Source organism: Phyllobates terribilis, unplaced genomic scaffold (genome assembly GCF_046119375.1).
Source record: "Phyllobates terribilis strain yellow unplaced genomic scaffold, ASM4611937v1 Scaffold_14__1_contigs__length_39327217, whole genome shotgun sequence".
Taxonomy (NCBI): domain Eukaryota; kingdom Metazoa; phylum Chordata; class Amphibia; order Anura; family Dendrobatidae; genus Phyllobates; species Phyllobates terribilis.
Window position 1 is genome coordinate 20,194,760 of NW_027362774.1, and position 22,572 is coordinate 20,217,331.

A 22,572-nucleotide genomic window follows, 5' to 3' on the forward strand; every position below is an offset into this window, starting at 1 on the left:
TAGTGACCTTAGAGCATATAGACACTGGTTTAGTGATCCACCGCCAGGCTCACTGACCTCATAGTGACCTTAGAGCATATAGACACTGGTTTACTGACCCACCGCCAGGCTCACTGACCTCATAGTGACCTTAGAGCATATAGACACTGGTTTAGTGATCCACCGCCAGGCTCACTGACCTCATAGTGACCTTAGACCATATAGACACTGGTTTACTGACCCAGCGCCAGGCTCACTGACCTCATAGTGACCTTAGAGCATATAGACACTGGTTTACTGACCCACCGCCAGGCTCACTGACCTCATAGTGACCTTAGAGCGTATAGACGCTGGTTTACTGATCCACCGCCAGGCTCACTGACCTCATAGTAACCTTAGAGCGTATAGACGCTGGTTTACTGACCCACCGCCAGGCTCACTGACCTCATAGTGACCTTAGAGCGTATAGACGCTGGTTTACTGATCCACCGCCAGGCTCACTGACCTCATAGTGACCTTAGAGCATATAGACACTGGTTTACTGATCTACCGCCAGGCTCACTGACCTCATAGTAACCTTAGAGCATATAGACACTGGTTTACTGACCCACCGCCAGGCTCACTGACCTCATAGTAACCTTAGAGCGTATAGACGCTGGTTTACTGACCCACCGCCAGGCTCACTGACCTCATAGTAACCTTAGAGCGTATAGACGCTGGTTTACTGACCCACCGCCAGGCTCACTGACCTCATAGTGACCTTAGAGCGTATAGACGCTGGTTTACTGATCCACCGCCAGGCTCACTGACCTCATAGTGACCTTAGAGCATATAGACACTGGTTTACTGATCTACCGCCAGGCTCACTGACCTCATAGTAACCTTAGAGCATATAGACACTGGTTTACTGACCCACCGCCAGGCTCACTGACCTCATAGTGACCTTAGAGCATATAGACGCTGGTTTACTGACCCACCGCCAGGCTCACTGACCTCATAGTGACCTTAGAGCGTATAGACACTGGTTTACTGACCCACCGCCAGGCTCACTAACCTCATAGTAACCTTAGAGCATATAGACACTGGTTTACTGACCCACCGCCAGGCTCACTGACCTCATAGTGACCTTAGAGCATATAGACACTGGTTTACTGACCCACCGCCAGGCTCACTGACCTCATAGTGACCTTAGAGCATATAGACGCTGGTTTACTGACCCACCGCCAGGCTCACTGACCTCATAGTGACCTTAGAGCGTATAGACGCTGGTTTACTGACCCACCGCCAGGCTCACTGACCTCATAGTGACCTTAGAGCATATAGACGCTGGTTTACTGACCCACCGCCAGGCTCACTGACCTCATAGTAACCTTAGAGCATATAGACACTGGTTTACTGACCCACCGCCAGGCTCACTGACCTCATAGTGACCTTAGAGCGTATAGACGCTGGTTTACTGACCCACCGCCAGGCTCACTGACCTCATGGTGACCTTAGAGCATATAGACGCTGGTTTACTGACCCACCGCCAGGCTCACTGACCTCATAGTGACCTTAGAGCGTATAGACGCTGGTTTACTGACCCACCGCCAGGCTCACTGACCTCATAGTGACCTTAGAGCATATAGACGCTGGTATACTGATCTACCGCCAGGCTCACTGACCTCATAGTGACCTTAGAGCGTATAGACACTGGTTTACTGACCCACCGCCAGGCTCACTGACCTCATAGTAACCTTAGAGCATATAGACGCTGGTTTACTGATCCACCGCCAGGCTCACTGACCTCATAGTGACCTTAGAGCATATAGACGCTGGTTTACTGATCCACCGCCAGGCTCACTGACCTCATAGTGACCTTAGAGCATATAGACGCTGGTTTACTGATCCACCGCCAGGTTCACTGACCTCATAGTAACCTTAGAGCGTATAGACGCTGGTTTACTGATCCACCGCCAGGCTCACTGACCTCATAGTGACCTTAGAGCGTATAGACGCTGGTTTACTGACCCACCGCCAGGCTCACTGACCTCATAATAACCTTAGAGCGTATAGACGCTGGTTTACTGACCCACCGCCAGGCTCACTGACCTCATAGTGACCTTAGAGCATATAGACGCTGGTTTACTGATCCACCGCCAGGCTCACTGACCTCATAGTGACCTTAGAACATATAGACGCTGGTTTACTGACCCACCGCCAGGCTCACTGACCTCATAGTGACCTTAGAGCGTATAGACACTGGTTTACTGATCCACCGCCAGGCTCACTGACCTCATAGTAACCTTAGAGCATATAGACGCTGGTTTACTGACCCACCGCCAGGCTCACTGACCTCATAGTGACCTTAGAGCGTATAGACGCTGGTTTACTGACCCACCGCCAGGCTCACTGACCTCATAGTGACCTTAGAGCATATAGACGCTGGTTTACTGACCCACCGCCAGGCTCACTGACCTCATAGTAACCTTAAAGCATATAGACGCTGGTATACTGATCTACCGCCAGGCTCACTGACCTCATAGTGACCTTAGAGCGTATAGACGCTGGTTTACTGACCCACCGCCAGGCTCACTGACCTCATAGTGACCTTAGAGCATATAGACGCTGGTATACTGATCTACCGCCAGGCTCACTGACCTCATAGTGACCTTAGAGCGTATAGACGCTGGTTTACTGACCCACCGCCAGGCTCACTGACCTCATAGTAACCTTAGAGCATATAGACGCTTGTTTACTGATCCACCGCCAGGCTCACTGACCTCATAGTAACCTTAGAGCGTATAGACGCTGGTTTACTGATCCACCGCCAGGCTCACTGACCTCATAGTGACCTTAGAGCATATAGACGCTGGTTTACTGATCCACCGCCAGGCTCACTGACCTCATAGTAACCTTAGAGCGTATAGACGCTGGTTTACTGATCCACCGCCAGGCTCACTGACCTCATAGTGACCTTAGAGCGTATAGACGCTGGTTTACTGACCCACCGCCAGGCTCACTGACCTCATAGTAACCTTAGAGCGTATAGACACTGGTTTACTGACCCACCGCCAGGCTCACTGGACCTCATAATAACCTTAGAGCGTATAGACGCTGGTTTACTGACCCACCGCCAGGCTCACTGACCTCATAGTGACCTTAGAGCATATAGACGCTGGTATACTGATCTACCGCCAGGCTCACTGACCTCATAGTGACCTTAGAGCATATAGACGCTGGTTTACTGACCCACCGCCAGGCTCACTGGACCTCATAATAACCTTAGAGCGTATAGACGCTGGTTTACTGACCCACCGCCAGGCTCACTGACCTCATAGTGACCTTAGAGCATATAGACGCTGGTATACTGATCTACCGCCAGGCTCACTGACCTCATAGTGACCTTACAGCGTATAGACGCTGGTTTACTGACCCACCGCCAGGCTCACTGACCTCATAGTGACCTTAGAGCATATAGACGCTGGTTTACTGATTCACCGCCAGGTTCACTGACCTCATAGTGACCTTAGAGCGTATAGACGCTGGTTTACTGACCCACCGCCAGGCTCACTGACCTCATAGTGACCTTAGAGCATATAGACGCTGGTTTACTGATCCACCGCCAGGCTCACTGACCTCATAGTGACCTTAGAACATATAGACGCTGGTTTACTGATCCACCGCCAGGTTCACTGACCTCATAGTAACCTTAGAGCGTATAGACGCTGGTTTACTGATCCCCCGCCAGGCTCACTGACCTCATAGTAACCTTAGAGCATATAGACGCTGGTTTACTGATCCACCGCCAGGCTCACTGACCTCATAGTAACCTTAGAGCATATAGACGCTGGTTTACTGATCCACCGCCAGGCTCACTGACCTCATAGTGACCTTAGAGCATATAGACGCTGGTATACTGATCTACCGCCAGGCTCACTGACCTCATAGTGACCTTACAGCGTATAGACGCTGGTTTACTGACCCACCGCCAGGCTCACTGACCTCATAGTGACCTTAGAGCATATAGACGCTGGTTTACTGATTCACCGCCAGGTTCACTGACCTCATAGTGACCTTAGAGCGTATAGACGCTGGTTTACTGACCCACCGCCAGGCTCACTGACCTCATAGTGACCTTAGAGCATATAGACGCTGGTTTACTGATCCACCGCCAGGCTCACTGACCTCATAGTGACCTTAGAACATATAGACGCTGGTTTACTGATCCACCGCCAGGTTCACTGACCTCATAGTAACCTTAGAGCGTATAGACGCTGGTTTACTGATCCCCCGCCAGGCTCACTGACCTCATAGTAACCTTAGAGCATATAGACGCTGGTTTACTGATCCACCGCCAGGTTCACTGACCTCATAGTGACCTTAGAGCGTATAGACGCTGGTTTACTGATCCACCGCCAGGTTCACTGACCTCATAGTGACCTTAGAGCGTATAGACGCTGGTTTACTGATCCACCGCCAGGTTCACTGACCTCATAGTGACCTTAGAGCATATAGACGCTGGTTTACTGATCCACCGCCAGACTCACTGACCTCATAGTGACCTTAGAGCATATAGACGCTGGTTTACTGATTCACCGCCAGGTTCACTGACCTCATAGTGACCTTAGAGCGTATAGACGCTGGTTTACTGACCCACCGCCAGGCTCACTGACCTCATAGTAACCTTAGAGCATATAGACGCTGGTTTACTGATCCACCGTCAGTCTGTGACGCATCGTTAACAACAAGGGGGACACCATGTGTTTTATGTGGGTGATGAGTGACTGACAGAGGACAGGACAGCGCCGGCATGAGAGCGGCAGGGACCTGATACAGTGAATATTACACATTTTGTCCTTTTAAACTGGTGTGAGAAAAAAATATTTCACACCCCTGGTGATTTGACGCACAGGGACTATGCATCCAAAATCATGTACCAATGGTAAAAATCTACCGGATCCTGCACAAGATTTAATATCTTATGTAGAAATGAGCGGACCCATGGAAGTTCAGATGCTGTTACCTGACCCGAACTTTATTCCAAAGTTTGGTTCAGGTACCCAAACTTTTGCTCTCTCTCTCTCACTTCCCCCAGAACTGCGAACACTGCGATGGACGTCTGGGGGGAGTCTGTGTTGGGCGTTTAGCACCAGACATTAACAGTCCAGTATGAGCCCCTAACTTAAGTTTGGGTTCTCTCATCTCTAATCACAGATCGCCCCTGTTGCTGGATGGGGTCATAAAGCAACAGATCGCAGCGCAAATCTTTACCAACTTAAGAGTTAATCTGCGCCCATCCCACCCCCTCTCCTTCCCTAATCATTGGGCTCAGTGCTAACACTTAACCTCCGTTGCAGCATCTCTCTAAGGCGGCCGGGCCCTATTTTTATGGAAATGGATGGGGCGGGCGACTTCCTGCTTTGTCGGGCCGGTTCTGAGCTGCCGCTTTCTTTCATGTCCTAGTGAATGTGCCGGCAGTGCGGCCGCAATCAGCGCAGCGCTCGGGTACTCTGCATCACAATAATGAGCTATTAACCAAAATTACAGCCGTGTGTCTGATCTATATCCTGAGAGCGGCTCCAGCGCATCACATGAATAAGTCATGAGGAGCGGAGCAGCAGGAGGTGCCGGATCCTCACACCGAGCTCACCCTCACCCGGTCCATGTGGGGATAACGCAGATAAAATCATCCCTGTCCTGAGATAATAAATACTACTGTGCGGCTCGTAATCATTTCTGACGGCCCGACCATTTATTGACCTGCAGAGAACGGTGCAAGGACGGCTGTGGCGTCACCTACGTGTACGCTAAACCCCGATACATAAAAGTAGATGTTCTCCTTACCGCAGCGTCTAATTATCAAATACAAATTCTTACAAAGAGGACACTAAAACCCCGTTGTCTTCCTGGACACTTCTACAGCTGAAAAGATAAAAGGGATTTAATGACAGCGAAGTCGCCAGTAGATCCATACGTGATCAGATGTAGATCCGAAGCGTCACACCTGCAGATTTCACCCTAGAATTTGCAAAAGGTAAAATGCACAATGAAAATCTGCAGAAAGAATAGACGTGATGTGGATTAAAATCGTCATCCGAAAATAAATACATTTTTTTCAGCGTTTTAATGAGATGCCATCCGCTTTGGTGCAATTGTAAAACACCACAAATGTGCACAGAAAATCACGTGTGAACATATACAGTGGTGGCTAAAAGTATTGGCACCCCTGCAATTCTGTCAGATAATACTCAGTTTCTTCCTGATAATGATTGCAATCACAAATTCTTTGGTATTATTCTCTTCATTTAATTTGTCCTCAATAAAAAAAAAACATAAAAAGAATTGTCCTGAAGCCAAATTGGATATAATTCCACACCAAACCTAAAAAGGGGGTGGACAAAAGTATTGGCACCCTTTGAAAAATCCTGTGATGCTTCTCTAATTCGTGTAGTTAACAGCACCTGTAACTTACCTGTGGCACCTAACAGGTGTTGGCAATAACTAAATCACACTTGCAGCCAGTTAACATGGATTAAAGTTGACTCAACCTCTGTCCTGTGTCCTTGTGTGACCACATTGAGCATGGAGAAAAGAAAGAAGACCAAAGAACTGTCTGAGGACTTGAGAAACCAAATTGTGAGGAAGCATGAGCAATCACAAGGCTACAAGTCCATCTCCAAAGACCTGAATGTTCCTGTGTCTTCCATGCGCAGAGTCATCAAGAAGTTTAAAGCCCATGGCACTGTGGCTAACCTCCCTAGATGTGGACGGAAAAGAAAAATTGACGAGAGATTTCAACGCAAGATTGTGCGGATGGTGGATAAAGAACCTCGACTAACATCCAAACAAGTTCAAGCTGCCCTGCAGTCCGAGGATACAACAGTGTCAACCCGTACTATCCGTCGGCGTCTGAATGAAAAGGGGCTGTATGGTAGGATACCCAGGAAGACCCCACTTCTTACCCCAAGCCATAAAAAAGCCAGGCTGGAGTTTGCGAAAACTTACCTGAGAAAGCCTAAAACGTTTTGGAAGAATGTTCTCTGGTCAGATGAGACAAAAGTAGAGCTTTTTGGGAAAAAGCATCAACATAGAGTGTACAGGAAAAAAAAAGAGGCATTCAAAGAAAAGAACACGGTCCCTACAGTCAAACATGGCGGAGGTTCCCTGATGTTTTGGGGTTGCTTTGCTGCCTCTGGCACTGGACTGCTTGACTGTGTGCATGGCATTATGAAGTCTGAAGACTACCAACAAATTTTGCAGCATAATGTAGGGCCCAGTGTGAGAAAGCTGGGTCTCCCTCAGAGGTCATGGGTCTTCCAGCAGGACAATGACCCAAAACACACTTCCAAAAGCACTATAAAATGGTTTGAGAGAAAGCACTGGAGACTTCTAAGGTGGCCAGCAATGAGTCCAGACCTGAATCCCATAGAACACCTGTGGAGAGATCTCAAAATGGCAGTTTGGAGAAGGCACCCTTCAAATATCAGGGACCTGGAGCAGTTTGCCAAAGAAGAACGGTCTACAATTCCAGCAGAGCATTGTAAGAAACTCATTGATGGTTACCGGAAGCGGTTGTTCAATCAAGTATTAGGCTGAGGGTGCCAATACTTTTGTCCGGCCCTTTTTTGGAGTTTTGTGTGAAATGATCAATGATTTGATTTTTGCTTCATTCTCTTTTGTGTTTTTTCCTTGCAAGCAAATTAAATGAAGAGAATAAGACCAAAGAATTTGTGATTGCAATCATTTTCAGGAAGAAACTGAGTATTATCTGACAGAATTGCAGGGGTGCCAATACTTTTGGCCACCACTGTACTTAGACTACAAGATACAAATGTGCCCAACATTTATTTATCCTGCTCTAAATACCAGCAAAAAACTACAGAAACATCTGTCAGCACAACTCCACCACACTTATGACAGTCTGCTGTAATAGCTAGAGTGTGTGATTAAGTTAAAAAAAAAAAAAAAATGGCCAATTTTATTTTTAATCAAGACGATTAATAAATTCCTGTAAAACCTCACATTTAAATTTTGGCAAACCTGCTCTAGCAGGCGAGCACCACCAGAGGGCGCAGCTCAGGCCCCCCGACCTCATAGGTCGCTTGTTTCCTAACACTTGGTTTTTGTCGAGGTCACAGGCAAAATTCCCCAAATTTCAAAAGCTGGAAAAGCAAACAAGACCGGGTACACAGGAATACTCTTGTGCCATGCTGACTGCAGAGGACATAGTTCTGGCTGCCACGTGCCGGTCACCAAAAGCAAAGCCAGTGCTGTGCAGACAATGATGGACGCCCCAGAGCCGTGTCTGCAGCACCGGAGTCGCGTTATAAAGGGAGGAACAGTGATCTCCCCAGAATCTGCTGAGCGAGAGCGCCTTTCTATAATGAGGAGAAATAAGATGGGATGCTGCTGCCGCCGGCTTATCCCCCGGGGGGCTAAGGATCTATCAGAACATCTACCTATGGGGGAGGGGAGGTCCCCACACATTAAATAATCACTAAACAATGAGACCAAACACCCAGCGATCAGATATGGATCATCAGAGAAGTATAGTCCTGGACTAGCTGGTGAGACCCCCCTCCAAAATCAGGAAGCCACAGCTCAATGTGAACACTACGGACCCCGTCATTATTGCATTTGCGCCTGTTTCGTTTTTCTGCATCTTATGTTCACCATTGCTGTCGGAGTTTGGGGTTTCCAGATGTTTTCGGCTGATTCATCAAATTACAACTTTTTAAACATGTCCCCCCCCCCCCCCCCCAAAGTGATTTTAGATTTTTTTTAACACAATTTTTAACCATTTAGTGAAATGTGAGCTAAAGAGTTGCAAATAGGTCAAAGATAAAAAAATAAAAGAACATTTTCCGCTTTGCACAATATTAATTAACATTTTGAAGAATTTAATGCAAAAATGGCCACAGATACCATAAGATTCCCAGCATCCGTGGTTTTTCCTAGCACCATCTGAGTTATGGGGTTGGAATCTGAACACTCGGAAGATACAACCCCATTAATTATTTCTCATTACGAAGTGATTTTCTCCTACACATGAGGGGCCAGTAATGGACGGAGCGGGGGGATCACATCAGCATTTTATTTAGTTCACACTTGTGGTCAGCGGAGACGTTGGCAGACGGCTCAGAGATCTCTACCTTCTGCAGATGAAAATGTATAATTCCAGCTCCAGAATAAGTCCCATGTGCTGGATATGGTGAGCAGCGTTATCCTTACAGATGGCGCTGGCTTCCGGTCTTCTTACATGGGCCTGCAGGACAGGTACATGTCAGTCCCACCTGACGGCAGAACATGGGGGGATAGGTTTTCCCGTGATCACAGCTTGTCTGCTGGCAGGCCGGAGCACAGATGATATATGGCATGGTAAGTCACAGTGACCTCCGCCCGGCGGGTGGGGTTATTATTCCTGGGACTGTCCATCCTCCGGGGTCTGCAGGCTGGTACGTAATTTGTACATGTGGTTTAAGGACTCTGTGAGAAAAGTTCCAATGGTGTTAATCTCCATCAGCGTCAAGTTATCCAGCTGGCAAATGAGAAGAGAGAGACTGGTAACAGCGGGGAGCGACAGGCAGGTGGACAATTAGATGCGTTTAATCAGAGGAGACTACGCCGGACGCCAAGCTGGACAATGGCGCAGAGAATCACATCGTCTATCGATACCTAGAATTACAGCAATGGCTCCAGCTCTGCAATCTGCGATGGCCGCAGCTCGGGGCAGACATCCTCATCCCCGTGCCATCTTCATGCCGTCAGCTGTGTGATGTGACAGCTCGGGACGCCAGCGTTAACTAAACATTGACATTTCTGATTTTCTGCACATTAAACCTCGGTAATAAGCAAATTAAGAGAACCATCTCGCCCAAATCACAGCTCGGCCCCCCATCTGTACCTTGGCGTGGGCTTCCTGCTCCCGCACAAAGCTGTCGGCAGACAACCGGAGCTTGGCGATCCGAGTGTCCCATGTGTCCTTAACAAGCGTCCGGATATCATCGGCCTTCGGGATGTTGTCGGAGGCGCTGAGGAGAGGAAACACGATGCGGTCAGCACTAATGACATGTATGTGGTCCACAACACGCGTGTCCCCCCCACACAGGAGCCAGATGCTCCACTGAAGGCCTTTATAAAATAGCATAAGGGTCCACCTGAGATGAGCAGATTACAGGGGGTCTTGCTGCTGGGACCCTCAGCGATCACCTATAGTTGGTGATGGAAGCTTATAGCAGGTGTTTAAAATCCCTGCAGCGCCCCAATAGGAGAAATGACACATTACACTGGACTTAGAGAAATCAATGTGTGTCCTGCGTACTTGTCGGGACTGCCGGCATATATACCGGCAGCATAAACTTACAACCTGCAAAGCTCCGCAGCTGAGGTCAATTCACACAGCAGATGTCGTACGTAACATGTACATTATATTCTAAAGATCTCGTGCACAATGCCGGGACGATAAAACACGGGGGACTCTTCATACACAATGTCTGCTACATTTCTGCCCTGTGGCTACTTAGCCTTGAGGAGCTTGTCTGATGACAGACAATTACGGCATATCCAGTCCTGAGACCCCACACCTTCCCCCAGAACAGGGGGGCCCACACCTTCCCCCAGAACAGGGGGCCCACACCTTCCCCCAGAACAGGGGGCCCACACCTTCCCCCAGAACAGGGGGCCCACACCTTCCCCCAGAACAGGGGGCCCAAACCTTCCCCCAGAACAGGCGGCCCAAACCTTCCCCAGAACAGGGGACCCAATTTGTTCGACTGTAATCGGAAATCCCATAGCAATAAATGTAGAGAGCCAGGACCTCGTACCCTCCGCTCCTATCACTGTGGCCACAGCACCGGTCAGAGAGGAGGATCGGTAGTCCCCGGTTCTGCAAAGGTGGGACCTACATTGGTCAGAGAGGAGGAAGATCGGGGGACCTCCATCAGTCAGAGAGGAGGATCAGGGGTCCCAGGTTCTGGAGAGATGGGACCTGAATCGGTCAGAGAGGAGTTAGATCGGGGGACCTGCATTGGTCAGAGAGGAGGATCGGGGGTCCCCGGTTCTGGAGAGGTGGGGCCTGCATCAGTCAGAGAGGAGGTAGATCGGGGGACCTGCATTAGTCAGAGAGGAGGATCGGGGGTCCCCGGTTCTGGAGAGGTGGGGCCTGCATCAGTCAGAGAGGAGTTAGATCGGGGGACCTGCATTAGTCAGAGAGGAGGATCGGGGGTCCCCGGTTCTGGAGAGGTGGGGCCTGCATCAGTCAGAGAGGAGGTAGATCGGGGGACCTGCATTAGTCAGAGAGGAGGATCGGGGGTCCCCGGTTCTGGAGAGGTGGGGCCTGCATCAGTCAGAGAGGAGGTAGATCGGGGGACCTGCATTGGTCAGAGAGGAGGATCGGGGGTCCCCGGTTCTGGAGAGGTGGGGCCTGCATCAGTCAGAGAGGAGGTAGATCGGGGGACCTGCATTGGTCAGACATTGTCTCATGACATATTCACAGAAGTCATCAATGTGGGACAACTCTGGCAATTTGAAGCCTTTTTGCATAGTAGGGTCCGATCAATCATTTGGTAGCCACACACTTTGGCTGCATACCCAGTGTGTACAGGGGAGATGTGTAGCTGTCAGGACTTTCAGCCATTTGTCGTCTGACCGTTGCCGTGCTTACACGGGCCAATGTTCAGGAACGTGCCTTCTTACAGACACTCGTGCCCATTATCGGCCCAGGAGAGACAGGGGTCCTGAACGCCCCTTTATCAAACTCAGAAATTCCCATTTGTAAGGCCGACAACTCCTGCAAGTGCCCATAAGAGCGGCTCCTGAGCAGCCAGGAGCCACATGGAGCATGCATTGCCCTTGGTGCAGCGTTTGGAGCCGCACCCGGACCCAGCCACGTCCGTCTGAGAAACCCAGCACTGATGTGAACTCATCCTCAATGTGGACGGCGTTAGATAACTATAACCCTCTGACTGCCGAGATAGCATGTGATCTATCATGACTTCACACAAGTGCCGGGATCCTCTGTAATTGCTGACACCCTCCTCCCGGCAGGTTACATGCAGCGCACAGATTATTGCACTTACTGGTTTAACAATAACTTGGTGAGTTCCATGTAATGAGGATTTGGCATCGGCGTGAAGGCGTCCTCCCTCCGCTCACTGTCTCGCATTTCCTCCAGCTTCTCTAAAAAAGTTAAAGATGAATATAATGAATATTTTATATATGCATTAATCTCCCGTTTATACAATCTTCATGAGTATCTCCTAGGATAATAACAGCGGATATTACTAAAGAGGATAGGAGACGCCACGACTAACAGGAGGTGGTCAGACAGCAATGGGGGCACTTAGGACCTGGAGCTACCGGACCGTCTGATATATGGGCCAGATAACGGCACAGGGATTCCCCATGATGTGACCCTCCACTATAAGGTTTCTTAACACCCTGGATACGCCCTATCATGTCTGACTACAGGTATAATACACAGGGGGTGATGTCACCACCATCCACCTGACAGTATAATACACAGGGGGTGATGTCACCACCATCCACCTGACAGTATAATACACAGGGGGTGATGTCACCACCATCCACATGACAGTATAATATACAGGGGGTGATGTCACCACCGTCCACATGACAGTATAATACACAGGGGGTGATGTCACCACCATCCAACTGACAGTATAATACACAGGGGGTGATGTCACCACCATCCACCTGACAGTATAATACACAGGGGGTGATGTCACCACCATCCACATGACAGTATAATATACAGGGGGTGATGTCACCACCGTCCACATGACAGTATAATATACAGGGGGTGATGTCACCACCGTCCACATGACAGTATAATACACAGGGGGTCACGTCACCACCGTCCACATGACAGTATAACACACAGGGGGCGACGTCACCACCGTCCACATGACAGTATAATACACAGGGGGAGATGTCACCACCGTCCACATGACAGTATAATATACAGGGGGTGATGTCACCACCATCCACATGACAGTATAATACACAGGGGGCGATGTCACCACCATCCACATGACAGTATAATATACAGGGGGTGATGTCACCACCGTCCACATGACAGTATAATATACAGGGGGTGATGTCACCACCGTCCACATGACAGTATAATACATAGTATAATACACAGGGGGTGATGTCACCACCGTCCACATGACAGTATAATACACAGGGGGTCACGTCACCACCGTCCACATGACAGTATAATACACAGGGGGAGATGTCACCACCGTCCACATGACAGTATAATATACAGGGGGTGATGTCACCACCATCCACATGACAGTATAACACACAGGGGGCGACGTCACCACCGTCCACATGACAGTATAATACACAGGGGGTGATGTCACTACCGTCCACATGACAGTATAATACACAGGGGGTGATGTCACCACCGTCCACATGACAGTATAATATACAGGGGGTGATGTCACCATCGTCCACATGACAGTATAATATACAGGGGGTGATGTCACCACCGTCCACATGACAGTATAACATACAGGGGGTGATGTCACCACCGTCCACATGACAGTATAACATACAGGGGGTGAGGTCACCATAACATACAGGGGGTGATGTCACCACCGTCCACATGACAGTATAATATACAGGGGGTGATGTCACCACCGTCCACATGACAGTATAATATACAGGGGGTGATGTCACCACCGTCTACATGACAGTATAATACACAGGGGGTGATGTCACCACCATCCACATGACAGTATAACATACAGGGGGTGACGTCACTACCATCCACATGACAGTATAACATACAGGGGGTGACGTCACTACCATCCACATGACAGTATAACATACAGGGGGCGATGTCACCACCATCCACATGACAGTATAACATACAGGGGGTGATGTCACCACCGTCCACATGACAGTATAACATACAGGGGGTGAGGTCACCACCGTCCACATGACAGTATAACATACAGGGGGTGACGTCACTACCATCCACATGACATTATAACATACAGGGGGTGACGTCACTACCATCCACATGACAGTATAACATACAGGGGGCGATGTCACCACCATCCACATGACAGTATAACATACAGGGGGCGATGTCACCACCATCCACATGACAGTATAATATACAGGGGGTGATGTCACCACCATCCATATGACAGTATAATATACAGGGGGTGATGTCACCACCATCCATATGACAGTATAATATACAGGGGGTGACGTCACCACCGTCCACATGACAGTATAATATACAGGGGGTGATGTCACCACCATCCACATGACAGTATAATATACAGGGGGTGATGTCACCACCATCCATATGACAGTATAATATACAGGGGGTGATGTCACCACCGTCCACATGACAGTATAATACACAGGGGGCGATGTCACCACCGTCCACATGACAGTATAATACACAGGGGGTGATGTCACCACCGTCCACATGACAGTATAATACACAGGGGGCGATGTCACCACCATCCATATGACAGTATAATATACAGGGGGTGATGTCACCACCGTCCACATGACAGTAAAACATACAGGGGGTGATGTCACCACCATCCACATGATAGTATAATATACAGGGGGTGATGTCACCATAACATACAGGGGGTGATGTCACCACCGTCCACATGTTGCAGTAGTCGAGGCGGGAGATGATGTGGGCATGCACAAGCAGTTGAAGATTTGAGGGTTGAGGAAAGGACGGATTCTGGGAATATTTTTGAGCTGGAGGCGACAGGAGGTGGCGAGAGCTTGGATGTGGGGTTTGAAGGACAGGGCAGAGTCAAGCGTTACTCCTAGGCTGCGGATTGTCGGTACAGGAGAAAGTGTGATTTCATTTATTGTGATAGAAAGATCAGGTGGGAAGGATATGCGAGATGGGGGGAACATGATGAGTTCAGTTTTGTCCACATTGAGCTTGAGGTAGCGGGAGGTGAAAAAGGAGGATATGGCTGCTAGACATGCTGGGATTCTGGACAGCAGAGAGGTGACATCTGGGCCAGAGAGGTAGATCTGGGTGTCATCAGTGTACAGATGGTACTGGAAGCCATGGGACTTTATGAGCTGTCCCAGGCCAAGGGTATAGATGGAGAAGACTAGGGGTCCTAGGACAGAGCCCTGAGGGACTCCAACAGAGAGAGGGCAGGATGAGGAGGTAGTGTGGGAGTGGGAGACGCTAAATGTGCGGTTAGAAAGGTATGAGGAGATCCAGGACGGGGTGAGGTCCTTGACGCCAAAGGAAGAGAGAATCTGTAGTAGGAGGCAGTGGTCAACTGTATCAAAAGCAGAAGAAGGAGTACAGAGAATTGTCTGTTAGCTTTTGCTGTAAGTCATAGGTGATTTTGGGAAGGGCAGTGAAATGGTGGGGGCGGAAGCCGGATTGTCGGTTGTTGAAGAAAGTTAGATGAGAAGTGACAGGAAAATTTAGTGTGAACGTGTTGCTCGAGGAGTTTGGAAGCAAATGGGAGCAGCGATATGGGGCGATAGCTGGACAAGGCAGTCGGGTCGACGGATGGCTTTTGGAGGATGGGCGTGAGTGTGACATGTTTGAAAGCAGCGGGGAAAGTACCAGAGGATAGTGATAGGTTGGGGAGGAGGTGGGATGGGTTGGGGTCTAGTGCACAAGTGGTGAGGTGACGAGGAAGGTCTCCTTCGGTGATGTTGCAGAGGGAGATTATGGGGGAAGGGCACTGGTCTGGTATATAAAGGGGTTGAAGACAGTAAAGACTTGCCTTGTATGGTCGATCTTATTTTTGAACTGTGTGGCAAACTCCTCAGCAGAGAGGTCGGAGGTCAGAGGGGGCAGTGGAGGAGGGAGTTAAAGTTAAAATCCCGACATCCTGATGCCATGTGCCTGTGCCCCCCTGTATGTAGCCTAGCAAGACCCCATTATATGTCCACACCGGTACAGAACTGACTCTTACCAACATCCATCCACTCCGGAGGTACGATGCGACACTTCTGCCGCTGCTTCAGGTTGATGGCGAGCCACAGGGGCACCTGCACAGGGAGGCCGGGGTTAAAGGGACCGAGATCACCCTGGAGAAGAACAAAGAACAGATCAGGAGCCATCGACACACGGCGCAAAATCACAGCAGACCGGGCCGGGAGAAAGCGAGCAGAAGCCACCGGGAGACAGCGAGCAGAAGCCACCGGGAGAAAGCGGGCAGAAGCCACCGGGAGAAAGCGGGCAGAAGCCACCGGGAGAAAGCGGGCAGAAGCCACCGGGAGAAAGAAAGAGAGCAGAAGCCACCGGGAGAAAGCCGGCACAAGCCACCGGGAGAAAGAGATCAGAAGCCGAGAGAAAGCCAGCACGCCGTTCTGCAGTTACAATATACGGGAGTGACGTCCGCGCCGTCCACGTGACGGTATAACGCACAGCGGTGACGTCCGCGCCGTCCACGTGACGGTATAACGCACAGCGGTGACGTCCGCGCCGTCCACGTGACGGTATAACGCACAGCGGTGACGTCCGCGCCGTCCACGTGACGGTATAACGCACAGCGGTGACGTCCGCGCCGTCCACGTGACGGTATAACGCACAGCGGTGACGTCCGCGCCGTCCACGTGACGGTATAACGCACAGCGGTGACGTCCGCGCCGTCCACGTGACGGTATAACGCACAGCGGTGACGTCAGCGCCGTCCACGTGACGGTATAACGCACAGCGGTGACGTCCGCGCCGTCCACGTGACGGTATAACGCACAGCGGTGACGTCCGCGCCGTCCACGTGACGGTATAACGCACAGCGGTGACGTCCGCGCCGTCCACGTGACGGTATAACGCACAGCGGTGACGTCCGCGCCGTCCACGTGACGGTATAACGCACAGCGGTGACGTCAGCGCCGTCCACGTGACGGTATAACGCACAGCGATGACGTCCGCGCCGTCCACGTGACGGTATAACGCACAGCGGTGACGTCAGCGCCGTCCAGGTGACGGTATAACGCACAGCGGTGACGTCCGCGCCGTCCACGTGACGGTATAACGCACAGCGGTGACGTCCGCGCCGTCCACGTGACGGTATAACGCACAGCGGTGACGTCCGCGCCGTCCACGTGACGGTATAACGCACAGCGGTGACGTCCGCGCCGTCCACGTGACGGTATAACGCACAGCGGTGACGTCCGCGCCGTCCACGTGATGGTATAACGCACAGCGGTGACGTCCGTGCCGTCCACGTGACGGTATAACGCACAGCGGTGACGTCAGCGCCATCCAGGTGACGGTATAACGCACAGCGGTGACGTCCGCGCCGTCCACGTGACGGTATAACGCACAGCGGTGACGTCAGCGCCATCCAGGTGACGGTATAACGCACAGCGGTGACGTCCGTGCCGTCCACGTGACGGTATAACGCACAGCGGCGACGTCCGCGCCGTCCACGTGACGGTATAACGCACAGCAGTGACGTCCGCGCCCTCCACGTGACGGTATAACGCACAGCGGTGACGTCCGCGCCGACCACGTGACGGTATAACGCACAGCGGTGACGTCAGCGCCGTCCAGGTGACGGTATAACGCACAGCGGTGACGTCCGCGCCGTCCACGTGACGGTATAACGCACAGCGGTGACGTCCGCGCCGTCCACGTGACGGTATAACGCACAGCGGTGACGCCGCTCTCACCCCGATCAGATAGACCTTGTCCAGGCTGAAGTTGGGGATAATCGTCACCATTTCCTTTTCTGCCAGAAATTCCACCTCAGAAGAGTCCATGGCCGCCGTCCGCTCCTCAGATCCAGGCTCCGCCCACTGATTTCCCGCGCTCTCCTGTTCACCAATCAGAACCGAGCACGACCTATGACGTGGTTACCTGTTTGCGTTCCATGCCTCAGTCTAGAAATCACATGGCAGTAAGTGATTTGAGGCTTGGAACGCAAAACCCGGAAACAGGATGTCTAAGCTTTAGCTGAATTGATGTGGCTGATAACAGAGAGCAGCAGCGCATATTCTTATTTTGTAGCGATTTATGTGATGTCTATTATAATAACTCCCAAATCTGATCCCATGTACCTTTATGGGATGAATGGCAACAGAGTGACAGCAACATTCTGTGTGTGGATAATTTCAGAAGAAAACTGTTTTTTTTTTTAAATTTTAAAGAAATTACTGATTAGTCAAATCCGGTCCCATCAGACAGGCGTGAAGCAGCCACGTTGGGTAATGTCCCGCTGCGTTTCCAATGCTGCAAACTTTCAGCTTCAAAAATTCATTTTTTAGATGCTTTTTTTCAGCTTCCTCATAGAAGCCTCTGGCCGTGTTCACACATAGCACAATTACTCCAGTTTTTGTGCAGAAAATGTTCGAGCGAACTGGAGGTGATTTCCTGAAACCCCCTCCCCCGAGCGTGTAAAGACGCTGCTGAAATCGGAAAAAAAAAGCATGTAAAAAAGTAGTTGCGTTTTAAGTGCAAAAAAAAGTTTTTATGCAGTAAAATGCATTAAAAACGCTACAATTGTGCAACGAAAAAAGAATAAAAAAATGGAAAAAAATGCAGAAAAACTCAATAAAACGCAGCAGAAGGAGCGAGGTCTCCGCGCACGTGAGGACTCAGCCTATAGGAGAAAAACGCAGAGATCAGCGGCATCTTTACCATACAGACGGCCGGAGACTTCATGAAGTCACAGCCACTCTGCCTGAAAGGTCACATAATGCGTTTTTCTCCATGTTTTCTTTTTTCTCTAATGCATTTAAAAAATAAATTGTGTGATGTCAATTCTATCTGGCAGAGCACCATCAAGTACTGCAGGACGGACGGCAGACACCCCCGAGTACTGCAAGAAGGACGGCAGACACCCCCGAGTACTGCAGGAAGGACGGCAGACACCCCCGAGTACTGCAGGAAGGACGGCAGACACCCCCGAGTACTGCAGGAAGGACGGCAGACACCCCCGAGTACTGCAGGAAGGACGGCAAACACCCCCCGAGTACTGCAGTAGGGACAACAGACACCCCCGAGTACTGCAGGACAGATGGCAGATACCCCCCCGAGTACTGCAGGAGGGACGGCAGACACCCCCGAGTACTGCAGGAGGAACAGCAGACACCCCCGAGTACTGCAGGAAGGATGGCAGACACCCCCCGAGTACTGCAGGACGGACGGCAGAGACCCCCGAGTACTGCAGGACGGACGGCAGAGAACCCGCGTACTGCAGGAGGGACGGCAGAGACCCCCGCGTACTGCAGGTTGGACGGTAGAGACCCCCGAGTACTGCAGGACGGACGGCAGAGACCCCCGAGTACTGCAGGAGGGACGGCAGACACCCCCCAAGTACTGCAGGACGAACAGCAGACACCCCCCAAGAACTGCAGGACGAACAGCAGACACCCCCGAGTACTGCAGGAGGGACGGTAGACACCCCCGAGTACTGCAGGATGGCCGACACCCCCGAGTACAGCGGGATACATGGACAACACCCCCGAGTACTGCAGGACAGACGGCACACACCCCCAAGTACTGCAGGACGAACAGCAGACACCCCAAGTACTGCAGGAGGGACAGCAGACACCCCCGAGTACTGCAGGAGGGACGGCAGACACCCCCCGAATACTGCAGGAGGATCGGCAGACACCCTCGAGTACTGCAGGAGGGACGGCAGACACCCCCGAGTACTGCAGGAGGGACGGCAGACACCCCCCGAGTACTGCAGGAGGATCGGCAGACACCCGCGAGTACAGCAGGACGGACGGCAGACACCCGCGAGTACTGCAGGACAGACGGCAGACACCCCCGAGTACTGCAAGAAGGACGGCAGACACCCCCGAGTACTGCAGGAGGGACGGCAGACACCCCCCGAGTACTGCAGGAGGATCGGCAGACACCCGCGAGTACAGCAGGACGGACGGCAGACACCCCCGAGTACTGCACGACGGACGGCAGACACCCCCGAGTACTGCAAGAAGGACGGCAGACACCCCCGAGTACTGCAGGAAGGACGGCAGAGACCCCCGAGTACTGCAGGATGGACGGCAGACACCCCCGAGTACTGCAGTAGGGACAGCAGACACCCCCGAGTACTGCAGGACAGATGGCAGATACCCCCCGAGTACTGCAGAAGGGACGGCAGACACCCCCGAGTACTGCAGTAGGAACAGCAGACACCCCCGAGTACTGCAGGAAGGACAGCAGACACCCCCGAGTACTGCAGGACGGACGGCAGAGACCCCCGAGTACTGCAGGACGGACGGCAGAGACCCCCGCGTACTGCAGGAGGGACGGCAGAGACCCCCGCGTACTGCAGGTTGGACGGCAGAGACCCCCGAGTACTGCAGGACGGACGGCAGAGACCCCCGAGTACTGCAGGATGGACAGTAGACACCCCCCGAGTACAGCAGGACGGACGGCAGACACTCCCGAGTACTGCAGGACAGACGGCAGACACCCCCCCGAGTACTGCAGGACGGACGGCAGACACCCCCAGAGTACTGCAGTAGAGACAGCCGACACCCCCGAGTACTGCAGGAAGGACGGTAGACACCCCAGAGTACTGCAGGAGGGACGGCAGACACCTCCGAGTACTGCAAGACGGACGGCAGACACCCCCGAGTACTGCAGAACTGACGACTGACACCCCCGAGTACTGCAGGAGGGACAGCAGACACCCCCGAGTACTGCAGGACGGATGGCAGATACCCCCCCCGAGTACTGCAGGAGGGACGTCAGACACCCCCGAGTACTGCAGGAGGGACGACAGACACCCCCGAGTACTGCAGGAGGGACGACAGACACCCCCCCGAGTACTGCAGGAAGGTCGGCAGACATCCCCGAGTACAGCAGGACGGACGGCAGACACCCCCGAGTACAGCAGGACGGACGGCAGACACCCCCGAGTACTGCAGGACAGACGGCAGACACCCCCCGAGTACTGCAGGACGGACGGCAGACACCCCCCGAGTACTGCAGGACGGACGGCAGACACCCCCCGAGTACTGCAGGACGGACGGCAGACACCCCCCGAGTACTGCAGGACGGACGGCAGACACCCCGCGAGTACTGCAGGACGGACGGCAGACACCCCCCGAGTACTGCAGTAGGGACAGCAGACACCCCCGAGTACTTTAGGATGGACGACAGACACCCCCGAGTACTGCAGGAGGGACAGCAGACACCCCCGAGTACTGCAGGAGGGACGGCAGACACCCCCGAGTACTGCAGGACAGACGGCAGACACCCCCGAGTACTGCAGGAGGGACAGCAGACACCCCCCGAGTACTGCAGGAGGGACAGCAAACACCCCCGAGTACTGCAGGACGGACGGCAGACACCCCCGAGTACTGCAGGACTGACGGCAGACACCCCCGAGTACTGCAGGAAGGATGGCAGACACCCCCGAGTACTGCAGGACGGACGGCAGACACCCCCGAGTACTGCAGGACGGGAGGCATAAACCCCCGAGTACTGCAGGAGGGAAGGCAGACACCTCCGAGTACTGCAAGACTGACAGCAGACACCCCCGAGTACTGCAGGACGTACGGCAGACACCCCCGAGTACTGCAAAAGGGACGGCAGAGAATACCGAGTACTGCAGGACTGACGGCAGAAACCCCCGAGTACTGTAGGACGGACGGCAGGGACCCCCGAGTACTGCAGGACTGACGGCAGAAACCCCCGAGTACTGCAGGACAGACGGCAGACCCCCTCCGAGTACTGCAAGACGGACAGCAGACACCCTCGAGTACTGCAGGACGTACGGCAGACACCCTCGAGTACTGCAGGAGGGACGGCAGACACCCTCGAGTACTGCAGGAGGGACGGCAGACACCCCCGAGTACTGCTGGAGGGACGGCAGATACCACCGAATACTGCAGGAGGGACGGCAGACACCCCCGAATACTGCAGGAGGGACGGCAGACACCCCCGAGTACTGCAGGACGGATGACAGACACCCCCGAGTACTGCAGGACAGACTGCAGACACCCCCAAGTACTGCAGGAGGGACGGCGTCACGGCAGACACCCTCGAGTACTGCAGGAGGGTCGCCAGACACCCCCGAGTACTGCAGGACGAACGGCAGACACCCCCCGAGTACTGCAGGAGGGACAGCAGACACCCTCGAGTACTGCAGGAGGGACAGCAGACACCCTCGAGTACTGCAGGAGGGACGGCAGACACCCCCGAGTACTGCAGGAGGGACGGTAGACACCCCCGAGTACTGCAGGATGGCAGACACCCCCGAGTACAGCAGGATACATGGCAGACACCCCCGAGTACTGCAGGACGAACGGCAGACACCCCCGAGTACTGCAGGAGAGAGGGCAGACACCTCCCAAGTACTGCAGGACGAACAGCAGACACCCCCGAGTACTGCAGGAGGGACGGCAGACACCCCCGAGTACTGCAGGAGGGACGGCAGACACCCCCCGAGTACAGCAGGACGGACGGCAGACACCCACGAGTACTGCAGGACGGGCGGCAGACACCCCACGAGTACTGCAGGACGGGCGGCAGACACCCCCAGAGTACTGCAGTAGAGACAGCCGACACCCCCGAGTACTGCAGGAAGGATGGTAGACACCCCAGAGTACTGCAGGAGGGACGGCAGACACCCCAGAGTACAGCAGGATACATGG

At 52.5% G+C, this 22,572-nt stretch overlaps 1 protein-coding gene across 1 annotated transcript; it reads right to left on the reverse strand.

Moving 5' to 3' along the window:
* Window positions 1-8,844: 8,844 nt before the first annotated feature.
* GINS2 (GINS complex subunit 2) lies at window positions 8,845-17,785 on the reverse strand. The gene is made up of 5 exons (XM_073659937.1): window positions 17,629-17,785; window positions 15,924-16,038; window positions 12,039-12,138; window positions 9,866-9,992; window positions 8,845-9,499 (listed from the first exon to the last, which is right to left on the reverse strand). The coding sequence occupies exons 1-5, from the start codon at window positions 17,716-17,718 to the stop codon at window positions 9,377-9,379; spliced, it is 555 nt and encodes a 184-aa protein (XP_073516038.1). The 5' UTR covers window positions 17,719-17,785; the 3' UTR covers window positions 8,845-9,376.
* Window positions 17,786-22,572: the final 4,787 nt, after the last annotated feature.